This window comes from Gymnoscopelus microlampas (genome assembly GCF_963454915.1).
Source record: "Gymnoscopelus microlampas genome assembly, chromosome: 22".
Taxonomy (NCBI): Eukaryota; Metazoa; Chordata; class Actinopteri; order Myctophiformes; family Myctophidae; genus Gymnoscopelus; species Gymnoscopelus microlampas.
In genome coordinates this window covers 46,622,775-46,644,502 of record NC_139959.1, presented here as the reverse complement: position 1 = coordinate 46,644,502, position 21,728 = coordinate 46,622,775, and the positions used below count along the sequence as shown (strand labels likewise).

The 21,728-nt window shown below is 40.5% G+C and overlaps 1 protein-coding gene across 1 annotated transcript in view; it reads right to left on the bottom strand.

Annotated features, from left to right (window-relative positions):
• Positions 1 to 21,728, bottom strand: part of LOC311038684 (histone-lysine N-methyltransferase 2C-like) — a gene marked incomplete at its 5' end in the record, with an annotated part of 190,283 nt that overhangs the window by 28,404 nt on the left and 140,151 nt on the right. The window contains 9 exon segments of the mRNA XM_084048252.1: positions 1,362 to 1,505; positions 5,402 to 5,517; positions 9,978 to 10,153; positions 12,357 to 12,483; positions 13,028 to 13,139; positions 14,719 to 14,880; positions 17,171 to 17,362; positions 18,882 to 19,112; positions 20,218 to 20,640. Coding sequence (XP_083904378.1) covers positions 1,362 to 1,505; positions 5,402 to 5,517; positions 9,978 to 10,153; positions 12,357 to 12,483; positions 13,028 to 13,139; positions 14,719 to 14,880; positions 17,171 to 17,362; positions 18,882 to 19,112; positions 20,218 to 20,640 — 1,683 coding nt within the window.

Below are 21,728 nucleotides of genomic sequence, written 5' to 3'. Positions count from 1 at the left end.
CGGGCCTTATCCTGACAAAAGTGTCATCTTTCCATGGGGGCAGTGTTGCTGCTTGGAGCATACATGTGCCACTTCAAAACTTCACAAGTTACTGTTCTTTCCCTGAAAATGCATTTTTTCCTCCCTGTTCTGCCCTTAAAAATGCACTGTTTTGCCCCTGAAAAGAAGTTGTCACTACACACCCCCCTTCAACAGACATCCATATACATGAGAACAAAAGAATGTGTGTTGAAGAAGGTGTCAGACTCATTATGAGGCGAAAGGTGATTTGAAGAGGTCCTTGACCAGTTGCTCAAATTAATTAGCATCATAAAAGCAGTGATCATCAAAACAATTCAGCATTTTAAATGCCCTTCTTTGTCCCTCTTATTGCCCTGGGAATCCCCTGAAAATGTACTGTCTTGCCGATGGCAGGACATTTGTAGTTTTGAAATGGCACATCTGTATACACAAACTCAACAAAGTTGCAGAACCCATGTTCAGGTGCCGGTCACTCACCTGTGACTGTCACACACCTGAAGCCCATTGAATGTCATGAATGTCACAACATTGAATGTCAGCAGAAAAGTCTAACAGGCCATTTTGGCACGTTTTTGCTCGGCGCTACCCACACGTTTGCCTGTGTTGCTCATTCCACGAATGCCCGATGCTTACAAGCTGTACCTTGTTGTAAAGGTGACTAATAAGCGATAAAAATGATATGTAACACTTTACTGATTGGTATTAGTAAAGGGGAGATATAACGGCCCCAAATTCAAGTTTCCTTACATTTTGTGAGAGGTTTATGTGTAGTGGTAAGGTAGTGTTGGAAAAAGTACTCAAATTATTTACTTAAGTAAAAGTACCAATACTGCAATATGAAAATACTCAGTTACAGGTAAAAGTTCAGAATTAAAAATTTACTTGAGTAAAAGTACAAAAGTATTGGCATCAAAATGTACTTTAGGTACCAAAAGTAAAAGCACTAAATATTTTGAAAATAGCCGATCTACAAGCTCACAACGCGTCGCATAGCGACGCGTTGTGAGCTTGTAGATCTGCTATTTTCAAATAGCCTAGGTATAAAATAGGTTTAAAGTGGTTAATGTATGTTGTATAATGTAATAATTTACATCTGAAAAGTAACTAGTAACTAAAGTTTTCAAGTAAATGTAGTGGACTTAAAAGTACAATATTCGCCTCTGAGATGTAGTGGAGTAGAAGTAAAAAGTGCTGGGAAACTAACCCTAGTAAAGTACAAATACCTCAAAATGTTACTTAAGTATAGTACTTAAGTAAATGTACTTAGTTACTTTCCACCACTGTAGTACTGGTAGGTTGAACTGGTATATATCTAGATGTATTTATGTATATATGAGTACCTGCAGTACTGGTGTTGCGCCACTAGGTTGAACCGGTATCCTCACGGCCGCCAGAAGGTCCAGGTTGCTGGTCGTCACATGGTACGGTGGGGGAACAGGAACGGACAGTAACCGTGACAACGCCGTCAACACCGCCGGAATGTTCTGTAAACAAACACATCATCGCCGTAACGACACGTTATCACCATGGCAACACACTATGCATCCATCAACATGCTCTTATCACCATGGCAACGTTATCACCATGGCAACACACTATGCATCCATGCATCACCGTGCTCTTATGCGGGAGTCGGTCGCTAGGGCAACAGTTTCAGCAGAGATCTGCAGCGTCTGGTCTCCTCCAAACCACCTTAAAGGGACATTTTGTTTTTTTTGCTACAAAATGTTTTTTTCTTTTTTTTTTAATGTTTTTTTAAAAAATGTCCCTTTTTTTTTTTTTTTTAAGGGACATTTTGTTTTTTCACAAACAAGTATTATATTTTAGCTTGTAATTAAAGTAAATAAATGAAGAGTGTTATTTTTTTTTTCATTTACTGCTTTCTATAGTTTTAGCAATTTTCGCGATATTTTTTACGTGGGCGGGGGCATTCTGTCCGGTGGCTAAATATGTATTTTTATTACACAATAACTCTTTATTATTAACTCATTCACTGCCAGAATTATTTCTGGCCGCGTTTGAACACTGCCATATTTTTCATAAAAAAAAAAAAAGTACCCAGGAGCCGAGATACAGAATGTTAAAGTTTTAAGTTAACAAGGATGTGGATGGGAGTCTAGATCTTCGAAAAATCTATGGGTAAAAAAAAAAAAAAAAATCTAAAAAAAAAATATATATATATATATATATATATATATTTTTTTTTTAAAGTCGTTTTAGTCGTACTTGGCAGGGAATGAGTTAATTACAGTAGCTCTTCTAGCCCCCAATAACTCACATCTGGCCATCAAAGACCATGGGACACATGGGATTGTGTAAAAGACATATTTAGCCACTGTAAAAAAAGATTGCGAAAATTGCAAAAACTATAGAAAGCAGTAAATGAAAAAAGAAATTACACTCATTTTTCATTTACTTTAATTACAAGCTAAAATATAAACCTTGGTTGTAAAAAAACAAAGTTGTCCTTTAACTCATATACTGCCTAGAACGACTAAAACGACTTCTGTCCATAAGCCATGCCTGCCAAGAACGACTAAAACGACTTTTTAAAAAATTAAAAATTTTTTTTTTTTTTTTTTTTTTTTTAAGATTTTTTTTTTTTTTTTGGACCCAAAGACCAAGGAGATATGATTTTTCGAAGATATAGACTCCCATCCACTTCCTTGTTAACTTAAAACTTAAAAATTCTTTATCTCGGCTCCTGAGTAGTTTTTTTTTTCAATGAAAAATCTTGGCGGTGTTCAAACGGGCCAGAAATAATTCTGGCAGTGAATGAGTTAAAGGGACATTTCGCCGATTTTGCAACCAGAATCTCAGGGACGTGCACAGATAGACTCTAGGTGGTGCTAGAGCAACCTGCCCTTTGCCCTCTTGACCAGAAGTGCCCTTTTGAAAAAAAAAAAAAAAAAACTTTTTTTTTTTCACTTCAGTTTACAGCAGGGGTCTTCAACAGGGGGTCCGGGGGATCTTTATGTGATATGATTTTTCTTTTTTACCATAACCACTCAAAACCTAGCATTACTTTTCTGAGGAGAACTTTAGCCAAAAATAGCCGATCTACAAGCTAAGCTTGTAGATCGGCTATTTTTGGCAAAGAGGTATAGGTGTATAGAGAGAAAAAAGAGCAGACCAAGTAAACACAAAAAAAAGTATAATTTACTTGAGCACCTGCCCCTCAAAATGCCTGTGCGCGCCACTGAACCAGATCTTATTTTAATGAAGTTTAGGACTCAAGAAACGAGATCCTGTTTTTTGTTGTTGTTGTGTATAATCTGTGTTTTTAGATATCTAGAAATCTTCGAATATCCTCGTGACGTTATTTAACGTCACGACCATATACGGTCTCATTCCTTTCCGCAAAATTCTGCTGAATTCAGCGGTTTTCGCCCAAAACCGCAAAAAGAGCGAAATTTTCGCCCAAAACCGCAAAAAAACGTGAAATTTTCACCCAAAACCGCAAAAAATGCTGTTGGTTGGTCCAAACCTTGAACCGTCTTGGACTCCACCCCCATAGAGCAGTGGTTCTCAACCTGGGGGTCGCGAACCCCAGGGGGGTCGCCAAATAATTTGGGGGGGTCGCCAGATTTTTTGGTGAATGTGAAAAAAAAATGGAGATTTTTATTTTTATTTTTTTTAACAAAATATTTTTTTTATGTTATTATTAATTCATGTTTTATCAGTTAATTTACTGAATTTACCCACTTTTTGCAAAAGAAATGTTTTGATAATAAGCAATTATCAAATAACCTATTATAATTAAATAACCTAACCGTGTACTCAGGAATCTGGACAATCCTGCCATGCAGAGTCCACAAGGAAAATACCTTCAACAAATAGCTCACATGGAACTTTAGTTTCCTAGACATGTATTAACAGAACAAAATCCTTAAAATAAACTTTCTTTCAAATAAAGATGGCGAATGCAACAATTCTTTAATCTGCTTTTTTATGTCAAGACGCCTTGATTGGAAGCATTTTACTGAAGTCCCAACGGAGAAGTCCTCCGCTAACCCTATCCTAAAACCGAAATAAAGTAACCAAAAACCGGGAAAAAACAAACCCAATCGCGCGCGCGAACGGGACCACCCGCGTGCGAATCTTTGTGTGATAGGATTTATTTTTTTATACATTAACCACTTGAACCCTAGAATTCCTTTTCTGAGGGGAACATTAGCCGAAAATAGCCGATCTACAAGCTCTCAACGACTCGCAGCGCGAGGCGTTGAGAGCTTGCTATAGGTGTAGAGGGAAGTGTAGAGGGAAAAAGAGGCTATAGGTGTAGAGGGAAAGAAGAGGCTACATGTGTAGAGGGAAAGAAGAGGCTATAGGTGTAGAGGGAAAGAAGAGGCTATAGGTGTAGAGGGAAAGAAGAGGCTATAGGTGTAGAGGGAAATAAGAGGCTATAGGTGAGGGGAAAAAAGAGGCTACGGGTGTAGAGGGAAAGAAGAGGCTATAGGTGTAGAGGAAATAAGAGGCTATAGGTGTAGAGGGGAAAAGAGGCTATAGGTGTAGAGGAAAAAGAGGCTATAGGTGTAGAGGGAAAAGAGGCTATAGGTGTAGAGGGAAAAGAGGCTATAGGTGGGAAAAGAGGCTACAGGTGAAAAAAAAAGAGGCTATAGGTGTAGAGGGAAAGAAGAGGCTACATGTGTAGAGGGAAAGAAGAGGCTATAGGTGTAGAGGAAAAGAAGATGCTATAGGTGTAGAGGGAAAATAGGCTATAGGTGTAGAGGGAAAGAAGAGGCTACAGGTGTAGAGGGAAAAGAGGTTATAGGTGTAGAGGGAAAGAAGAGGCTATAGGTGTAGAGGGAAAAGAGGCTATAGGTGTAGAGGGAAAGAAGAGGCTATAGGTGTAGAGGGAAAATAGGTTATAGGTGTAGAGGGAAAAAATAGGCTACATGTGTAGATGGAAAGAAGAGGCTATAGGTGTATAGGGAAAGAAGAGGCTATAGGTGTAGAGGGAAAGAAGAGGCTACAAGTGAAGAGGGAAAAAAGAGGCTGTATGTGTAGAGGGAAAGAAGAGGCTACATGTGTAGAGGGAAAGAAGAGGCTATAGGTGTAGAGGGAAAGAAGAGGCTGTAGGTGTAGAGGGAAAGAAGAGGCTACATGTGTAGAGGGAAAGAAGAGGCTATAGGTGTAGAGGGAAAGAAGAGGATGTAGGTATAGAGGGAAAGAAGAGGCTACATGTGTAGAGGGAAAGAAGAGGCTATAGGTGTAGAGGGAAAGAAGAGGCTATAGGTGTAGAGGGAAAGAAGAGGTTTAGGGTCGGTCACATGACCAGAGGTTAGGGTCGGTCACGTGACCAGAGGGTGAGAGTAAACGCTACGCTATCACCATGACAACCAGTGTTGTTGCCAGATTTTTGGCGAGAGAGACGTACCTGAGCGGCTACGGGGTTAAGGGTTATCGCTATGGAGACCAAACCACCGGCGTTGGAGCAGGAGGGCCGTCCCAGGGGATTAGGCTCCGCCTTTATTTCCTGTTTCACCGCAGAGGCTGAAAACACACACACACACACACACACACACACACACACACACACACACACACACACACACACACACACACACACACACACACACACACACACACACACACACACACACACACACACACACACACACACACACACACACAGTTATAGGTTAAACAAGTGGTTCTCAAACTTCTTCATGTCAAGGACCCCCAAATTGACACTTATTAGCCCGCGGACCCCCATAAGAGAAGATTTTTTACGGCCCCTCTAGCAGTGATTCTCAACCATTTTAATTTCAAGGACCCCCCAGTTTGACATAAATTAGGGCTACGGACCCCCATTTAATGGCATTTCTATTACTTGGACCGCAATTTATATTGTTAAATCTATGTCAATTTAACTCTGAGAGTGTACAAATGGAACCTACCCTGGAATGGAACCAAAATGGAACCAAATGGACCCGTTAGGGTCCATTTGGTTCCATTTGTACACTCTCAGAGTAACAGACCCATAAGGGTCCATTTTGTGCCTAATCTATCATTTAGCTGGGGACCCCCTGGAACTCCCTCAAGGACCCCTGGGGGTCCCCGGACCCCACTTTGAGAACCAATGGGTTAAACAAGGAGTGGATGGAGCTGCACATCTTCAGATATCTTGGGTTCTGTTTTTTTTATTTTTTCATGAGGTCTTAGACGCCATGGGGCGCACGGGGCGCTCAGGCCACGGGACGTCTTAGACGTCATGTTGCACTAAATTAGGGGTGTGCCGATACACTAATTTCACCAAACGATACGATACGATATGTGGCTCACAACTTCGATACGATTTCGATACGATACGCACTTTTTTTCATTACGAAAATATATGGGGGAGAAAAAAAGTAAATGCAAACAAATAATTCAGTTTTTGCATTATTCAGACATGCAAACTTGTAGCTTTTCAGCTACAATAGCCGTTTTGAATCCAAATAGGGCAATTATAGTGTGACACCTGACCCGAAAAAAAAAAACACAACATGTTGTCAACCTTTTCACCTCGTGGCTGTTTGCATGCCTGATTATAATGATTGTAAAAAAAAAAAAAAAAAAAACATATTTTTTTCCCCCAAAACGATACATATCGTCACGAAAACGTATCGCGATATATCGGCACACCCCTACACCAGTGGTTTTCAACCCTTTTCATGCCAAGGACCCCTAAATTGATATACATTTGGCCGCGGACCCCCATCTGAAAATGGTTTGTGCCAGGGACCCCAGAAGCAAAGATTTGAGTTAAAAACGTTCGCTTTTAAGGTTATGTATATTCAAAGATATGCACACATATTCAAGATTTTTCAAAGCTTGTATATCTTCTATTTTTTAAGTGGTTAAAATGATTGTGACGCTATGTTAACTTATTTTGCAGGGGACCCCCTGGTAGTCCCCGGACCACTGGTTGAGAACCATTGCCCTACACTAAATGAGTTAATGTATATATCATTTTTTCAAAGCGAACATTTTTAACTCATTATATAATAACTCATTCTAAGTCATTATATAATAACATAATATGTTTAGTGATCTACAATGTGTTTTCTTCCTATTCCTGTCCTCTCCTCTTCCTGGTGGTCGCACAAACACTGGGTTACACACCCAGACGTGGCGACACACCACTAATCTCATCTATCCCACTCTATCGACTCACGTCGAGCAAGTGGTAACAGGGGGGGGGGGGGGCTTTGGAACTGCCACTCGGCTGTGGTGGAAGCAAAGCAAAGTTTGTTGTTTACCCAGGGTGTCGGACTAAGCACGAAGCTTGTTTCCAGCCGGACCCTGCATGGAAGCCTTGCTCAAGGGCTATTCAGCGGTGATTCATGATTGATGTGATGAATTGGGGAATCGAACTAGGGACCTTCCGGTATCAAGGCCGCCCCTCTAACCACTAGGCCACCGCTGCCAGTATTGCTGCCTATATAAGCAGTGGTGGAAAGTAACTAAGTACATTTACTTAAGTACTGTAATTAAGTAACATTTTGAGGTATTTGTACTTTACTTGAGTATTTCCAATTTCCAATACTTTTACTTCTACTCCACTACATCTCAGAGGCAAATATTGTACTTTTACTCCACTACAATTACTTTAGTTTAGTTACTATTTACTTTTCAGATATAAACTATGATATAATGAAACATACATTAACCACTTTAAACCTATTTTATACCTAGGCTATTTGAAAATAGCAGATCTACAAGCTCACAACGCGTCGCATCGCGACGCGTTGTGAGCTTGTAGATCGGCTATTTTCAAATATTTAGTACTTTTACTTTTGGTACTTTAAGTACATTTTGATGCCAATACTTTTGTACTTTCACTCAAGTACATTTTGAATTCCGGACTTTTACTTGTAACAGAGTACTTCTACATTGCAGTATTGATACTTTTACTTAAGTAAAGAATTCAAGTACTTTTTCCACCACTGGGTGGAAGGCAAAGCTGCTTTCATCTCAGCCTACGCATCCTTGCTCTCCCTCAACGTCCTTGCTCTGACTGAGACTTGGATCCCACCAGAAAACACCGCTACGCCCGCGGCTCTGTCAGATGTGTACTCTTTTCTCTCACACTCCCAGAGCCGTGCGGACAGGTCCGTGGTGCCGGTCTGCTAATTTCCAGAAAATGGAAATACTCTCCTGTCTCACTGTCACAATTCTCTCCTTCCTTCTTTGAATTTGAATTTCTGTTCTGGCCCCACAGTGGTGGAATGAACTTCCCACTGATGTCAGGACAGCAGAGTCACTGATGTCAGGACAGCAGAGTCACTGATGTCAGGACAGCAGAGTCACTGATGTCAGGACAGCAGAGTCACTGATGTCAGGACAGCAGAGTCACTGATGTCAGGACAGCAGAGACACTGATGTCAGGGCAGCAGAGTCACTGACAGCAGAGTCACTGATGTCGGGACAGCAGAGTCACTGATGTCGGGACAGCAGAGTCACTGATGTCGGGACAGCAGAGTCACTGATGTCGGGACAGCAGAGACACTGATGTCGGGACAGCAGAGTCACTGATGTCGGGACAGCAGAGTCACTGATGTCGGGACAGCAGAGTCACTGATGTCAGGACAGCAGAGACACTGATGTCGGGACAGCAGAGTCACTGATGTCGGGACAGCAGAGTCACTGATGTCGGGACAGCAGAGACACTGATGTCGGGACAGCAGAGTCACTGATGTCGGGACAGCAGAGTCACTGATGTCGGGACAGCAGAGTCACTGATGTCGGGACAGCAGAGACACTGATGTCGGGACAGCAGAGTCACTGATGTCGGGACAGCAGAGTCACTGATGTCGGGACAGCAGAGTCACTGATGTCGGGACAGCAGAGACACTGATGTCGGGACAGCAGAGTCACTGATGTCAGGACAGCAGAGACACTGATGTCAGGACAGCAGAGTCACTCATCCCATCTTTCACCACAGGCTGAAAACCCACCTCTTCAGGAAACACTACTCTTCCTCTTTGCCTGGCCTACTTTTGTTTTATTGTTATATTGGATCTTGTTTAGTCGAAACACTTATTTGTTTTAGCTCTTGCTCACTTGATTTTGCTATTGTGTCTCATCTGTTTAAGAAAGTAGGAAGCTGATATATTGCACTTTTACCTATGCGCCAGGTATACTCTTGGTTGCTTGTTTTTGAAGAAAATGCACTTAAAGACGCACTGCAGTGACATTTTCGGTCATTTTATTTTGAAGGTTCAATTTGAAACTTCAATCGACTCTAAACCAATCAGAAGGTCCCATCCCTTCAGGCTATGGGACGTTGGATCTCAATCACTTCATCCGTGCGCAACAGGGATAGTGTTTGTTTACAAGTGAGAGAGAGACGGCCAGTGAAGCACGTTTGCTACTACCTGGCTTATTTCTAACCTATAATGTTTTCAGATACATATTTTAGTGTGCAGATGAAGTTTAAAATGAGTAATACACTCATCTTCAATGAGATTCAAAACAGAGTATCTCTGTAATTAAAATCAGCTGTGTTTGAAGAACGTGCAGCTATGGGAATCAAACAGGTGCATGTAATCAAGATTAATTTATATTCATGAAGGCTGCGTTATGTCATCACGCAGCACGTTTTCCTTTACAGGAAGTAATTAAGATTGGCTTTTTAGGGACTTTAGATATAGAAATACACAAAAATGTTTGTTTTTTCAATTTTTTTTGCATCTATTGTTGGGTATGCCCATATGATGACCACGGATATGCTCTAAAAGTGTGAAAAACATATTTTTCATTTCACTACACCTTTAAGACAAACTACTAATCACTTCTGGTGATTAGTAGTTTGTTGAATGCACTTATTGTAAGTCTCTTTGGATAAAAGCGTCTGCTAAATGACTGTAATGTAATCTAACTACTTCTAACTCATTCTAACTCAATTATAACTTATTACAACAAGTATTTACAACTAAGGTGTAAACGTAAGGTTTCTTAAGTCTGACCTTTGCCCCAGGCACAGGGCATTATGGGTATTGTAGGCGACGGGCAGGGGGAGGGGGCCCGGTGTTTGACGTTGAGGACGGTGTTGAACAGGTCAGGATATCTGCTGATCTCCAAGTCCTCCAAGTCGCTCTCTGGAGACGAAGACCTCACGATGCTGTCCGGACTGTCACTATCCCTGTGTGTGTACACACACACACACACACACACACACACACACACACACACACACACACACACACACACACACACACACACACACACACACACACACACACAGGTATTAGTATATTAAAATCTAGTAATTAGTTTTATTTTTTAGTAATTAATTAGTAATTAATTAGTAATTTGTAGTAAAGTTTTTACTAAAAATTTACTAAAAAAAGTTTTAATTTTTTTTTAAAATATATATTTTTTTCAATTAAAAAAAAATAAAAATTAAACTAGTAAAAAATTTACTAAATTAAAAAAAAAAATAGTATTTTTTAGTAATTAATTAATTAATTAGTTTTATTTTTTTGTAATTAATTAGTAATTAATTAGTAATTAATTAGTATATTAAAATCTAAAATAGCAGATCTACAAGCTCATAGCGCGGCACCGAGTGCCGCGCTACGAGCTTGTAGATCTGCTATTTTTAGAAATATCGTTATTTTTTTTTGCAAAATCTTGAGATTTGAGTTTCAAAAGCGAACATTTGTAACTCAAATCTTTGCTTCTGGGGGATTTAACAGTTTTTTGGGAAAAAACCTATGTCGCCATAATATCAGTGATTCTTTTTTCCATGTCAAGGACCCCCAAAATAACGTGTATTTAGCCACGGACCCCCATCTAAAAAATATATGTTTCAGGGACCCCCGGAAGCAAATATTCGAGTTAAAATTTTTCGCTTTAAAACAATATATATATATTTATGTTCAAAGATTTGCACACATTTTCACGATTTTGCAAAAATAGCAGATCTACAAGCTCATAGCGCGGCACTCTACTACTTCCCTTCCTGTACAGAGTTCTACTTCCTGTACAAAGTTCTACTTCCTGTACAGAGTTCTACTTCCTGTACAGAGTCCTACTTCCTGTATTGAGAGCTGATGTGAGTTCTCGTCAGATCGGCTTGTTTTAAGCTAAGCTACATTTTATGTGAAACTTTTTTTTTTTATGTCAAACTTTTTTTTTTTTTGTCAAACTTTTTTTTTTATGTTTTTTTTATGTCAAACTTTTTTTTTTTTTATGTCAAACTTGTTTTAAGCTAAGCTAAGCTAAGCTACATTTTATGTCAAACCTTTTTCTGAACCAAAACTACGTTTCATAGCGTTTGCATTTCAACACAGTTCATGAAATATTCCAAACCTCTCAAACGGTCTGCAACTCTAACGGAACGCTAGTTGACGTGCCAAATTTAACCTTTCAATGTCTAATCTTAATCCCAAATTTAACCTTTAAATGTCTAATCTTAATCCCAAATTTAACCTTTAAATGTCAAATCTTAATCCCAAATTTAAGCCCTAAATGTCTAATCTTAAAGGGTAAGACCACTTTGTTAGAGGTTTGGGTTGTGTAGTTACCTTGCCATGATCTAACTCCAAAGGTGGGCAAGAAATCAAAAATAATTGCTCCATTGATTAGAAATTGATAATTCAAAATATGCTCCTCATTGACTTACATTGTACGGTAAAACAGATCTCAAAGTCACTCTTTTAGCACATAAACAAACGCAAGCAAAGTTGATTCAGACAATATAGAACATCACCAAACCCAGTACTGTTTTTTTTTATTATAAAAATGTCAACTTCCTGTTGATTTTGCCATTTTTAATAAGTAGAAAACCCGGACTGGATCGGCGGATCCGGATTCAGATCTTCAAATAGTAAAATCAACAGGAAGTTGACATTTTTATTTAATAAACAAACAGTAGTGGGTTTGGTGATGCTCTATATTGTCTGAATCAACTTGGGTTGTTTGGGTTCATTTATGTGCTAAAAGAGTGACTTTGAGAGCTGTTTTACCGTACAATGTAAGTCAATGAGGAGCATATTTTGAATTATCAATTTCTAATCAATGGAGCAATTTTTTTTTATTTCTTGCCCACCTTTGGAGTTACATCATGGCAAGGTAACTACACAACCCAAACCTCTACCAAAGTGGTCTTACCCTTTAACCCCAAATTTAACCCCTAAAAGTCTAATCTTAACCCAAAATTTAACCCCTAAATGTCTAATCATAATCCCAAATTTAACCCCTAAATGTCTAATCTTAATCCCAAATTTAACCCCTAAATATCCACACACACACACACACACACACACACACACACACACACACACACACACACACACACACACACACACACACACACACACAGTAATAACAGGAAGTGTAACCTGATCTCTTCCTGGTTGTTGTGGGGCGGAGTTGGCAAGGAGGCGGGAACATCTACTGTTCTGGAGGCGTGGCTTAGAGAAAGAAGCTCCTCCCCTTTCTGCTTCAACCCGGCGACACGTTTCACCGCTGAACAAACGTGAAATAAGATACTAATTACTTAAAGTAATTATACATTAGCAGCAGTGGTGGAAAGTAACTAAGTACTGTACTTAAGTACAATTTTGAGGTATTTGTACTTTACTTGAGTATTTCCAATTTACAATACTTTTACTTCTACTCCACTACATCTCAGAGGCAAATATTGTACTTTTACTCCACTACATTTACTTGAAAACTTTAGTTACTAGTTACTTTTCAGATGTAAATGATTACATTATAAAACATACATTAACAACTTCAGCCCTATTTTAAACCTAGGCTATTTTCAAATATTTAGTACTTTTACTTTTGGTACTTTAAGTACATTTTGATGCCAATATTTTTGTACTTTTACTCAAGTACATTTTTTATTCTGGACTTATACTTGTAACCGAGTATTTTTACATTGCAGTATTGGTACTTTTACTTAAGTAAAGAATGTGAGTACTTTCTCCACCACTGCTCATATGTAGCGGTAGCATCTCACCTGCTAGCTCATACGTAGCGGTTAGCATTAGCGATAGCATCTTACCTGCTAGCTCGTCGGTCGTGGCGAAGCCGTTGCTGATCTTCTGCCTGGCGACAGGAGGGGGGGTGGGGGGCAGGGAGGCTGGGGGGGTGGGGGGGTTACTGAGGTTGTTCTGCTGGAAACACAACACACACGAACACGCCTTAATTTAACAATAACAACAAAACAAACACAGCCAGTACTTAGATTTAAACAGTGACGGGACGCGGTCACGCGGGGATAACCCCACGTTTGCTACTACCTTCGCCTGCGCACTTCATCGGGTATGGACTAAGTAGTAAGAAGTACTAGTAGTAGTAGTAATAAGTACCTTGTATATGAGCGTAGAAAAAAAAAATAGCCGATCTACAAGCTCAAAACGCGTCGCGCTGCGACGCGTTTTGAGCTTGTAGATCGGCTATTTTTGCCATTTTAGCCTTTGAATAGGCGGGAAAACGCCTTTGAATAGGCGGGAATAGGCGGGAAAACGCCTTTTAATAGGCGGGAATAAGCCCTTTGAATAGGCGGGAAAACGCCTTTAAATAGGCGGGAATAGGCGGGAGAACGCCTTTGAATAGGTGGGAATAGGCGGGAAAACGCCTTTGAATAGGCGGGAAAACGCCTTTGAATAGGTGGGAATAGGCGGGAGAACGCCTTTGAATAGGTGGGAATAGGCGGGAAAACGCCTTTGAATAGGCGGGAAAACGCCTTTGAATAGGTGGGAATAGGTGGGAAAACGCCTTTGAATAGGCGGGAATAGGTGGGAGAACGCCTTTGAATAGGCGGGAAAACGCCTTTGAATAGGCGGGAAAACGCCTTTGAATAGGTGGGAATAGGCGGGAGAACGCCTTTGAATAGGCGGGAATAGGCGGGAAAACGCCTTTGAATAGGTGGGAATAGGCGGGAAAACGCCTTTGAATAGGCGGGAAAACGCCTTTAAATAGGCGGGAATAGGCGGGAGAACGCCTTTGAATAGGTGGGAATAGGCGGGAAAACGCCTTTGAATAGGCGGGAAAACGCCTTTAAATAGGCGGGAATAGGCGGGAGAACGCCTTTGAATAGGTGGGAATAGGCGGGAAAACGCCTTTGAATAGGCGGGAAAACGCCTTTGAATAGGTGGGAATAGGTGGGAAAACGCCTTTGAATAGGCGGGAAAACGCCTTTGAATAGGCAGGAATGAGCGTAGAGTAGTAATAGTAATAGTATTAAGTACTGGTAGTAATAAGTACCTTGTATATGAGCGTAGAGTAGTAATAGTAATAGTAATAAGTACTAGTAGTAATAAGTACCTTGTATATGAGCGTAGAGTAGTAATAGTAATAGTATTAAGTACTGGTAGTAATAAGTACCTTATAAATGAGCGTAGAGCAGTAATAGTAATAGTATTAAGTACTGGTAGTAATAAGTACCTTGTATATGAGCGTAGAGTAGTAATAGTAATAGTAATAAGTACTAGTAGTAATAAGTACCTTGTATATGAGCGTAGAGTAGTAATAGTAATAAGTACTAGTAGTAATAAGTACCTTGTATATGAGCGTAGAGTAGTAAAGCTAATAGTAATAAGTACTAGTAGTAATAAGTACCTTGTATATGAGCGTAGAGTAGTAATAGTAATAGTAAGAAGTACTAGTAGTAATAGTAATAAGTACCTTGTATATGAGCGTAGAGTAGTAAAGCTAATGGTAATAAGTACTAGTAGTAATAGTAATAGGTACCTTATATATGAGCGTAGAGTAGTAGTCAGTGACTCCCTCCAGACAGGCATTACCAAACGATCCACTGAGTCTGTTGTCCGGATCCACAGACGAGCCGAACGGAGAGAAGACAGACAGGTTGAGCCCCATGACCGGCTCCATGAGAGGTAGGAGAGACAGCTGCTGTAGAGAGACAGACAGACAGACAGACAGGTTATTACAGGTCGTACAGTGTAAGTGATAAGGTATTATACAACAGGTAGTTCCGACCAAGCAATCTGATTGGTTGAAATAGCTTTCTAGCCGTGCTTCAAACCAGCATCATAGCACGGGCCGAATCACATTAATAAATCACTCCGCACTGAAGTCCGCGCCTGATTAGACCATATACAGATGTGCCACTTCAAAACTTCACATGTCCTGCCATCGCCAAGACAGTAAATTTTCAGGGGATTCCCAGGGCAATAAGAGGGACAAAGAAGGGCATTTAAAATGCTGAAATATTTTGGTGATCACTGCTTTTATGATGCTAATTAATTTGAGCAACTGGTCAAATCACCTTTCGCCTCATAATGAGTCTGACACCTTCTTAACTCATTCCCTGCCAGACTTATTTCTGGCTGTGTTTGCCCACTGCCAGCGATTTAGTGTTTTTTATAAAATTGTTTAAAAATTCACAATTTTTTTTTTTCATTATGATCGCAAGTCCAGTCGTTTCTAAACACACAGGCAAGTCGTGCACGTCGCTCAGACAACAAACATTACGGTCGAGGCGGAGCCCTTCTCCTCCAGCCCAGCGTTAAACACCATGCATGGCCATCAGAACGGAAAACTCACTTTCTTTTTCCACCTCGCCACAGACCTCGCTAAATCCCTTATGATCGCGTGTTCAACTGTTTGTAGACACACAGGGTAGTTGTGTGAGTGGCCCAGAGAAGAAATTTTCAATCGGCGACATTCCATTTTGCAGCAGTAGCAGTTTCAAAACAGCGACGCGAAACAGTGTTACTCGACGGAGAAATGCAAAGCCGAGATAATGGCGTTTGAAAGCGGAACATAAACAGGAAGTGGGCGGGAGCGAAAATCTTTGATATGACGTATTTCCGTATCCGGGTGTGCTACAATGAAATGCTTCCCTTCGAGAGATGAAGGACGGTGAGATCTTGTTTTAAAAAATGATTAATCAAAATTACGTTTTTTACGTCAGTGGCAGATTTGGTAATTGGAAAAAATTACGTTTTTTACGTCAGAGGCAGTGGATGAGTTAAACACACATTCTTTTGTTCTCATGTATATGGATGTCTGTTGAAGGGAAAAACAGGGGTGTGTAGTGACAACTTATTTTCAGGGGCAAAACAGTGCATTTTAAGGGCAGAAAAGGGAGGAAAAAATGCATTTTCAGGGGAATTTCAGGGAAAGAACAGTAACGTGTGAAGTTTTGAAGTGGCACATCTGTATGACACAGCTGTGCTGTGACGTCACGCTGTCCCACGGTAGGAAAACAAACAGAGAGTATCCTGACCCACCGCCGCCACCGGAGAACAAACAGCTACGCAAAATGGACTAAGTTGTTAATTTTGATTTATTTGGTGGACTTACGGTTGATCAATGGTTAGAAGAGGATGAGAAGGAGAACGCGAAACCAAATGAGAGCGAAAATAGCCGATCTACAAGCTCACACCGCGACGCGTTGTGAGCTTGTAGATCGGCTATTTTCGCCGTGCGATACCTTCGTACGACGGAGCGTATAGCCTACTGGAATCAGCTGTGTTGTGCCTCAGCTGTGTTGTGCGCTCTGAGTGCCTCAGAGCGCTGCTACAGGTGTACAGTGTAATTGATCAGGTATTACAGGTGTACAGTGTAATTGATCAGGTATTACAGGTGTACAGTGTAATTGATCAGGTAGTACAGGTGTACAGTGTAATTGATCAGGTAGTACAGGTGTACAGTGTAATTGATCAGGTATTACAGGTGTACAGTGTAATTGATCAGGTAGTACAGGTGTACAGTGTAATTGATCAGGTAGTACAGGTGTACAGTGTAATTGATCAGGTATTACAGGTGTACAGTGTAATTGATCAGGTATTACAGGTGTACAGTGTAATTGATCAGGTATTACAGGTGTACAGTGTAATTGATCAGGTAGTACAGGTGTACAGTGTAATTGATCAGGTATTACAGGTGTACAGTGTAATTGATCAGGTAGTACAGGTGTACAGTGTAATTGATCAGGTATTACAGGTGTACAGTGTAATTGATCAGGTATTACAGGTGTACAGTGTAATTGATCAGGTATTACAGGTGTACAGTGTAATTGATCAGGTAGTACAGGTGTACAGTGTAATTGATCAGGTATTACAGGTGTACAGTGTAATTGATCAGGTAGTACAGGTGTACAGTGTAATTGATCAGGTATTACAGGTGTACAGTGTAATTGATCAGGTATTACAGGTGTACAGTGTAATTGTCGTACCTGTTTCAGGTGCGTCAGGGCCTCAGGTGAACACAGGCTCTTGTCGTCTGTGTCTCTCTTCTTCCTCTTGTAACGAGGCGTCTTGTCTTTCTCTCTGTCTGCCTGTCTGTCTGCCTGTCTGTCTGCCCTCCGCTGAGTCTTCTTCCCTCCCGACCCGTGGAGCTCCGCTGGCCTGACTGGACTCATCTGGTGCTGTGAAGGAAAACATTTATTTAGTTATAGATTAGTTATAGTTTAGTTATAACTGGCCTGACTGGACTCATCTGGTGCTGTGAAGGAAAACATTTATTTAGTTATAGATTAGTTATAGTTTATTAGTTATAGTTTAGTTATAACTGGCCTGACTGGACTCATCTGGTGCTGTGAAGGAAAACATTTATTTAGTTATAGATTAGTTATAGTTTATTAGTTATAGTTTAGTTATAACTGGCCTGACTGGACTCATCTGGTGCTGTGAAGGAAAACATTTATTTAGTTATAGATTAGTTATAGTTTATTAGTTATAGTTTAGTTATAACTGGCCTGACTGGACTCATCTGGTGCTGTGAAGGAAAACATTTATTTAGTTATAGATTAGTTATAGTTTATTAGTTATAGTTTAGTTATAACTGGCCTGACTGGACTCATCTGGTGCTGTGAAGGAAAACATTTATTTAGTTATAGATTAGTTATAGTTTATTAGTTATAGTTTAGTTATAACTGGCCTGACTGGACTCATCTGGTGCTGTGAAGGAAAACATTTATTTAGTTATAGATTAGTTATAGTTTATTAGTTATAGTTTAGTTATAACTGGCCTGACTGGACTCATCTGGTGCTGTGAAGGAAAACATTTATTTAGTTATAGATTAGTTATAGTTTATTAGTTATAGTTTAGTTATAACTGGCCTGACTGGACTCATCTGGTGCTGTGAAGGAAAACATTTATTTAGTTATAGATTAGTTATAGTTTATTAGTTATAGTTTAGTTATAACTGGCCTGACTGGACTCATCTGGTGCTGTGAAGGAAAACATTTATTTAGTTATAGATTAGTTATAGTTTATTAGTTATAGTTTAGTTATAACTGGCCTGACTGGACTCATCTGGTGCTGTGAAGGAAAACATTTATTTAGTTATAGATTAGTTATAGTTTATTAGTTATAGTTTAGTTATAACTGGCCTGACTGGACTCATCTGGTGCTGTGAAGGAAAACATTTATTTAGTTATAGATTAGTTATAGTTTATTAGTTATAGTTTAGTTATAACTGGCCTGACTGGACTCATCTGGTGCTGTGAAGGAAAACATTTATTTAGTTATAGATTAGTTATAGTTTATTAGTTATAGTTTAGTTATAACTGGCCTGACTGGACTCATCTGGTGCTGTGAAGGAAAACATTTATTTAGTTATAGATTAGTTATAGTTTATTAGTTATAGTTTAGTTATAACTGGCCTGACTGGACTCATCTGGTGCTGTGAAGGAAAACATTTTTTACCGATCCTTAATATTTTTTTCCAGGCACTCAATGTGTGAAGCACAGAGGTTGCTAGGGTGTTGCTAGGCAGTTATGGTGTAGCATGTGGTCGCTAGGGTGTTGTGAAGGTGTACCAGGTGGTCGCTAGGTGGGTGTTAAGGTAAAGTAGATGGTTGCTAGGGCATTACTAGGTGGTTGCTAGGTGCATCCCATAATAATCAGTACAAAACACATAGAGAAGCTCCGCCCCCCCTCACCATTTTGTTGATGCCATGGCAACCGGCCCCACCCAGTGGGCCCTCCTCCTCGGATCGGACGCTCTCATTGGACGGCTGGTTGCCGGGCGACGGGGAGGTCTTGTTCTTCAGCAGGTGACGCAGCAACTCCTTCCCTGCTTCTGTGGCTCCTCCCTCCATTCCGTAAGCTCCTCCCTCTTCCGTCTTAACTCCTCCCACTCGTCCACAAGCTCCACCCTCCATCTTCTCCAGCTGCAACAAAACACACACACACACACACACACACACACACACACACACACACACACACACACACACACACACACACACACACACACACACACACACACACACACACACACACACACACACACACACAGGTCATGTTGAAGAATAGAAAGAAAGAAAGAAAGAAAGAAAGAAAGAAAGAAAGAAAGAAAGAAAGAAAGGAGGAACATTTTCAGGTCAAAATGTTGTAGTTTTCCCCTCCTCAAATGTACAGAATGTAATTATTATTGTTAACCATAGCTTCACACTTCAAATAATATGAAATATTAAATTATCTGCTGTTATAGCTGTGTTTAACACTTAAATAATACAGCATCAATTATGAAATATTAAATTATCAGCTGTTATAGCTGTGTTTAACACTTAAATAATACAGCATCAATTATGAAATATTATATTATCAGCTGTTATAGCTGTGTTTAACACTTAAATAATACAGGATCAATTATGAAATATTATATTATCAGCTGTTATAGCTGTGTTTAACACTTAAATAATACAGGATCAATTATGAAATATTAACTTATCTGCTGTTTATTATCTACAAATTATTTATCCTTCATTAGTTCTTGAAAGGCCATCTTTCATTAGAACTTAACTTAGAGCCTTAAATAGAACCGAATTAGACCGAATTAGACCCGAATTAGACCGAATTAGACCCGAATTAGACCCGAATTAGACCGAATTGGACCGAATTGGACCGAATTGGACCGAATTAGACCCGAATTAGACCCGAATTAGACCCGAATTAGACCCGAATTAGACCCGAATTAGACCATATTAGACCCGAATTAGACCGAATTGGACCGAATTGGACCCGAATTAGACCCGAATTAGACCCAAATTAGACCGAATTAGACCGAATTAGACCCGAATTAGACCCAAATTAGACCGAATTAGACCCGAAAAATTTCGCGCGTGCGCAAAGCGTGGCCCCCAACTCCAAATTATTTTACAGTTGTGGCCCCCTGCCTAATCTAGTTGAATACCCCTGGTTTACATGGTTTCCTATGTGTTTTTTTGTACAGAATGTTTTAGAAAGCAGAGAGGTTTGATCAATCACCGTTACCTTGACCTCCGACCCCAGAAAGGACACGCCCCCCTCCTGGACGGAGAGAGAGGGCAGAGGGTGGAGACGGCCGCCAGGGGGCGTCGCCGCCACGCTTTCCAACAACGGCACGTCCAATTGGTCGCCGGCCGCCGCCCGCGTGGGCGTGGCCGAGGACGACGACGTGTCCGAGGCGGCCGGGGTGGGCGGGGCCGTGGTGGTGATGTCATCAGAGAGAGACGAGTCTCCTCCGCGCTGCTGCTTCCTGTTCCTGTTGCGCTTCTTGTCGTCCGGGACGATGATGTCACTGAACAGCTGGCCGAAGACCCCGCCCAGCCCGCCGCTGTGGGGACGTGGCTGTGGCTGGGGGGGGGTCCCCGGGGGAGGACCGCCTGGGTGTAGAGGTGGTCTGCTGCCCCCCTCTGGTGGAGACTGGAGGAAGTCCTGGAGGAAGAGATAAATAGTTCTGATTATTAAACGTTCATAATAATAATGATTAACATTTAAAGTACTTTATGCAAAGTGTTAATACAACCTGTTTAATTGTGGATTCATTCATTATGAAACCTGTTTAATTATAAAACATGTGGATTAAAGGACAACTTTAGTTTTTTACAACCAAGGTTTATGTTTTAGATTGTAATTAAAGTAAATACAATATGAGTGTCAAACATTTTAAATGTACTGCTTTCTATAGTTTTAGCAATTTTCGCTATCTTTTTTTACAGTGGGCGGGGGCATTCTGTCCGGTGGCTAAATTTGTCTTTTTTTACACAATAACCCGGTGTTTTCTTTATTATTATTTACAGTAGCTCTTCTAGCCCCCATCTGGCCATCAAAGACCACGGGACCTTTTTTATTGTGTAAAAAAGGCATATTTAGCCACCGGACTAGGGATTTTAACAGTTAATCGAGTAATCGAATTAATCGATCACGAAATTATCCGATTAAATCAAACGATTAACAATCAATTGAAAATTCTGCGGTTCTATCATTGGGCGGATTTCTGTGAATGTAATGCCGATGTAATGTCTCGCCACAACACACGAGGGCGCCGTTGCTTAGTAAAATTATTTTCAAGAGGCCACACCACGCCTACACCAGCTGCCTACACCCTCCAGTGACACACGCGACTCGACAGGAAAAAAAAAGAAAACAAACATGAAGCGCGCAAAAAGAAGTCCTGTGTGGGAATACTTTGAACTTAAAAACCAAGACAAAGATGCAAGGTGTAAAATATGTGACGCTGTTTTCAAGTACAAGAATTCAACCACTACGCTAATGTACCACCTAAAAAACACACATCCAGTCGTGTTGTTGGGGGAAGAGTAGTGGATCGCAACCTAAAATACCTGCGGCGTTTGCCAAACAAAAGACGTGTGATGAGGCACGAGCGGAGAGCATTACCCAGAGGATTTGCAACATGGTTGCAAAAGACATGATGCCAATAAGCGTAGTGGATGGCCAGGGGTTTCAAGGGCTATTAAACTTCATTGAGCCAGGGTACAATATCCCTTCTCGAGGAACCATAA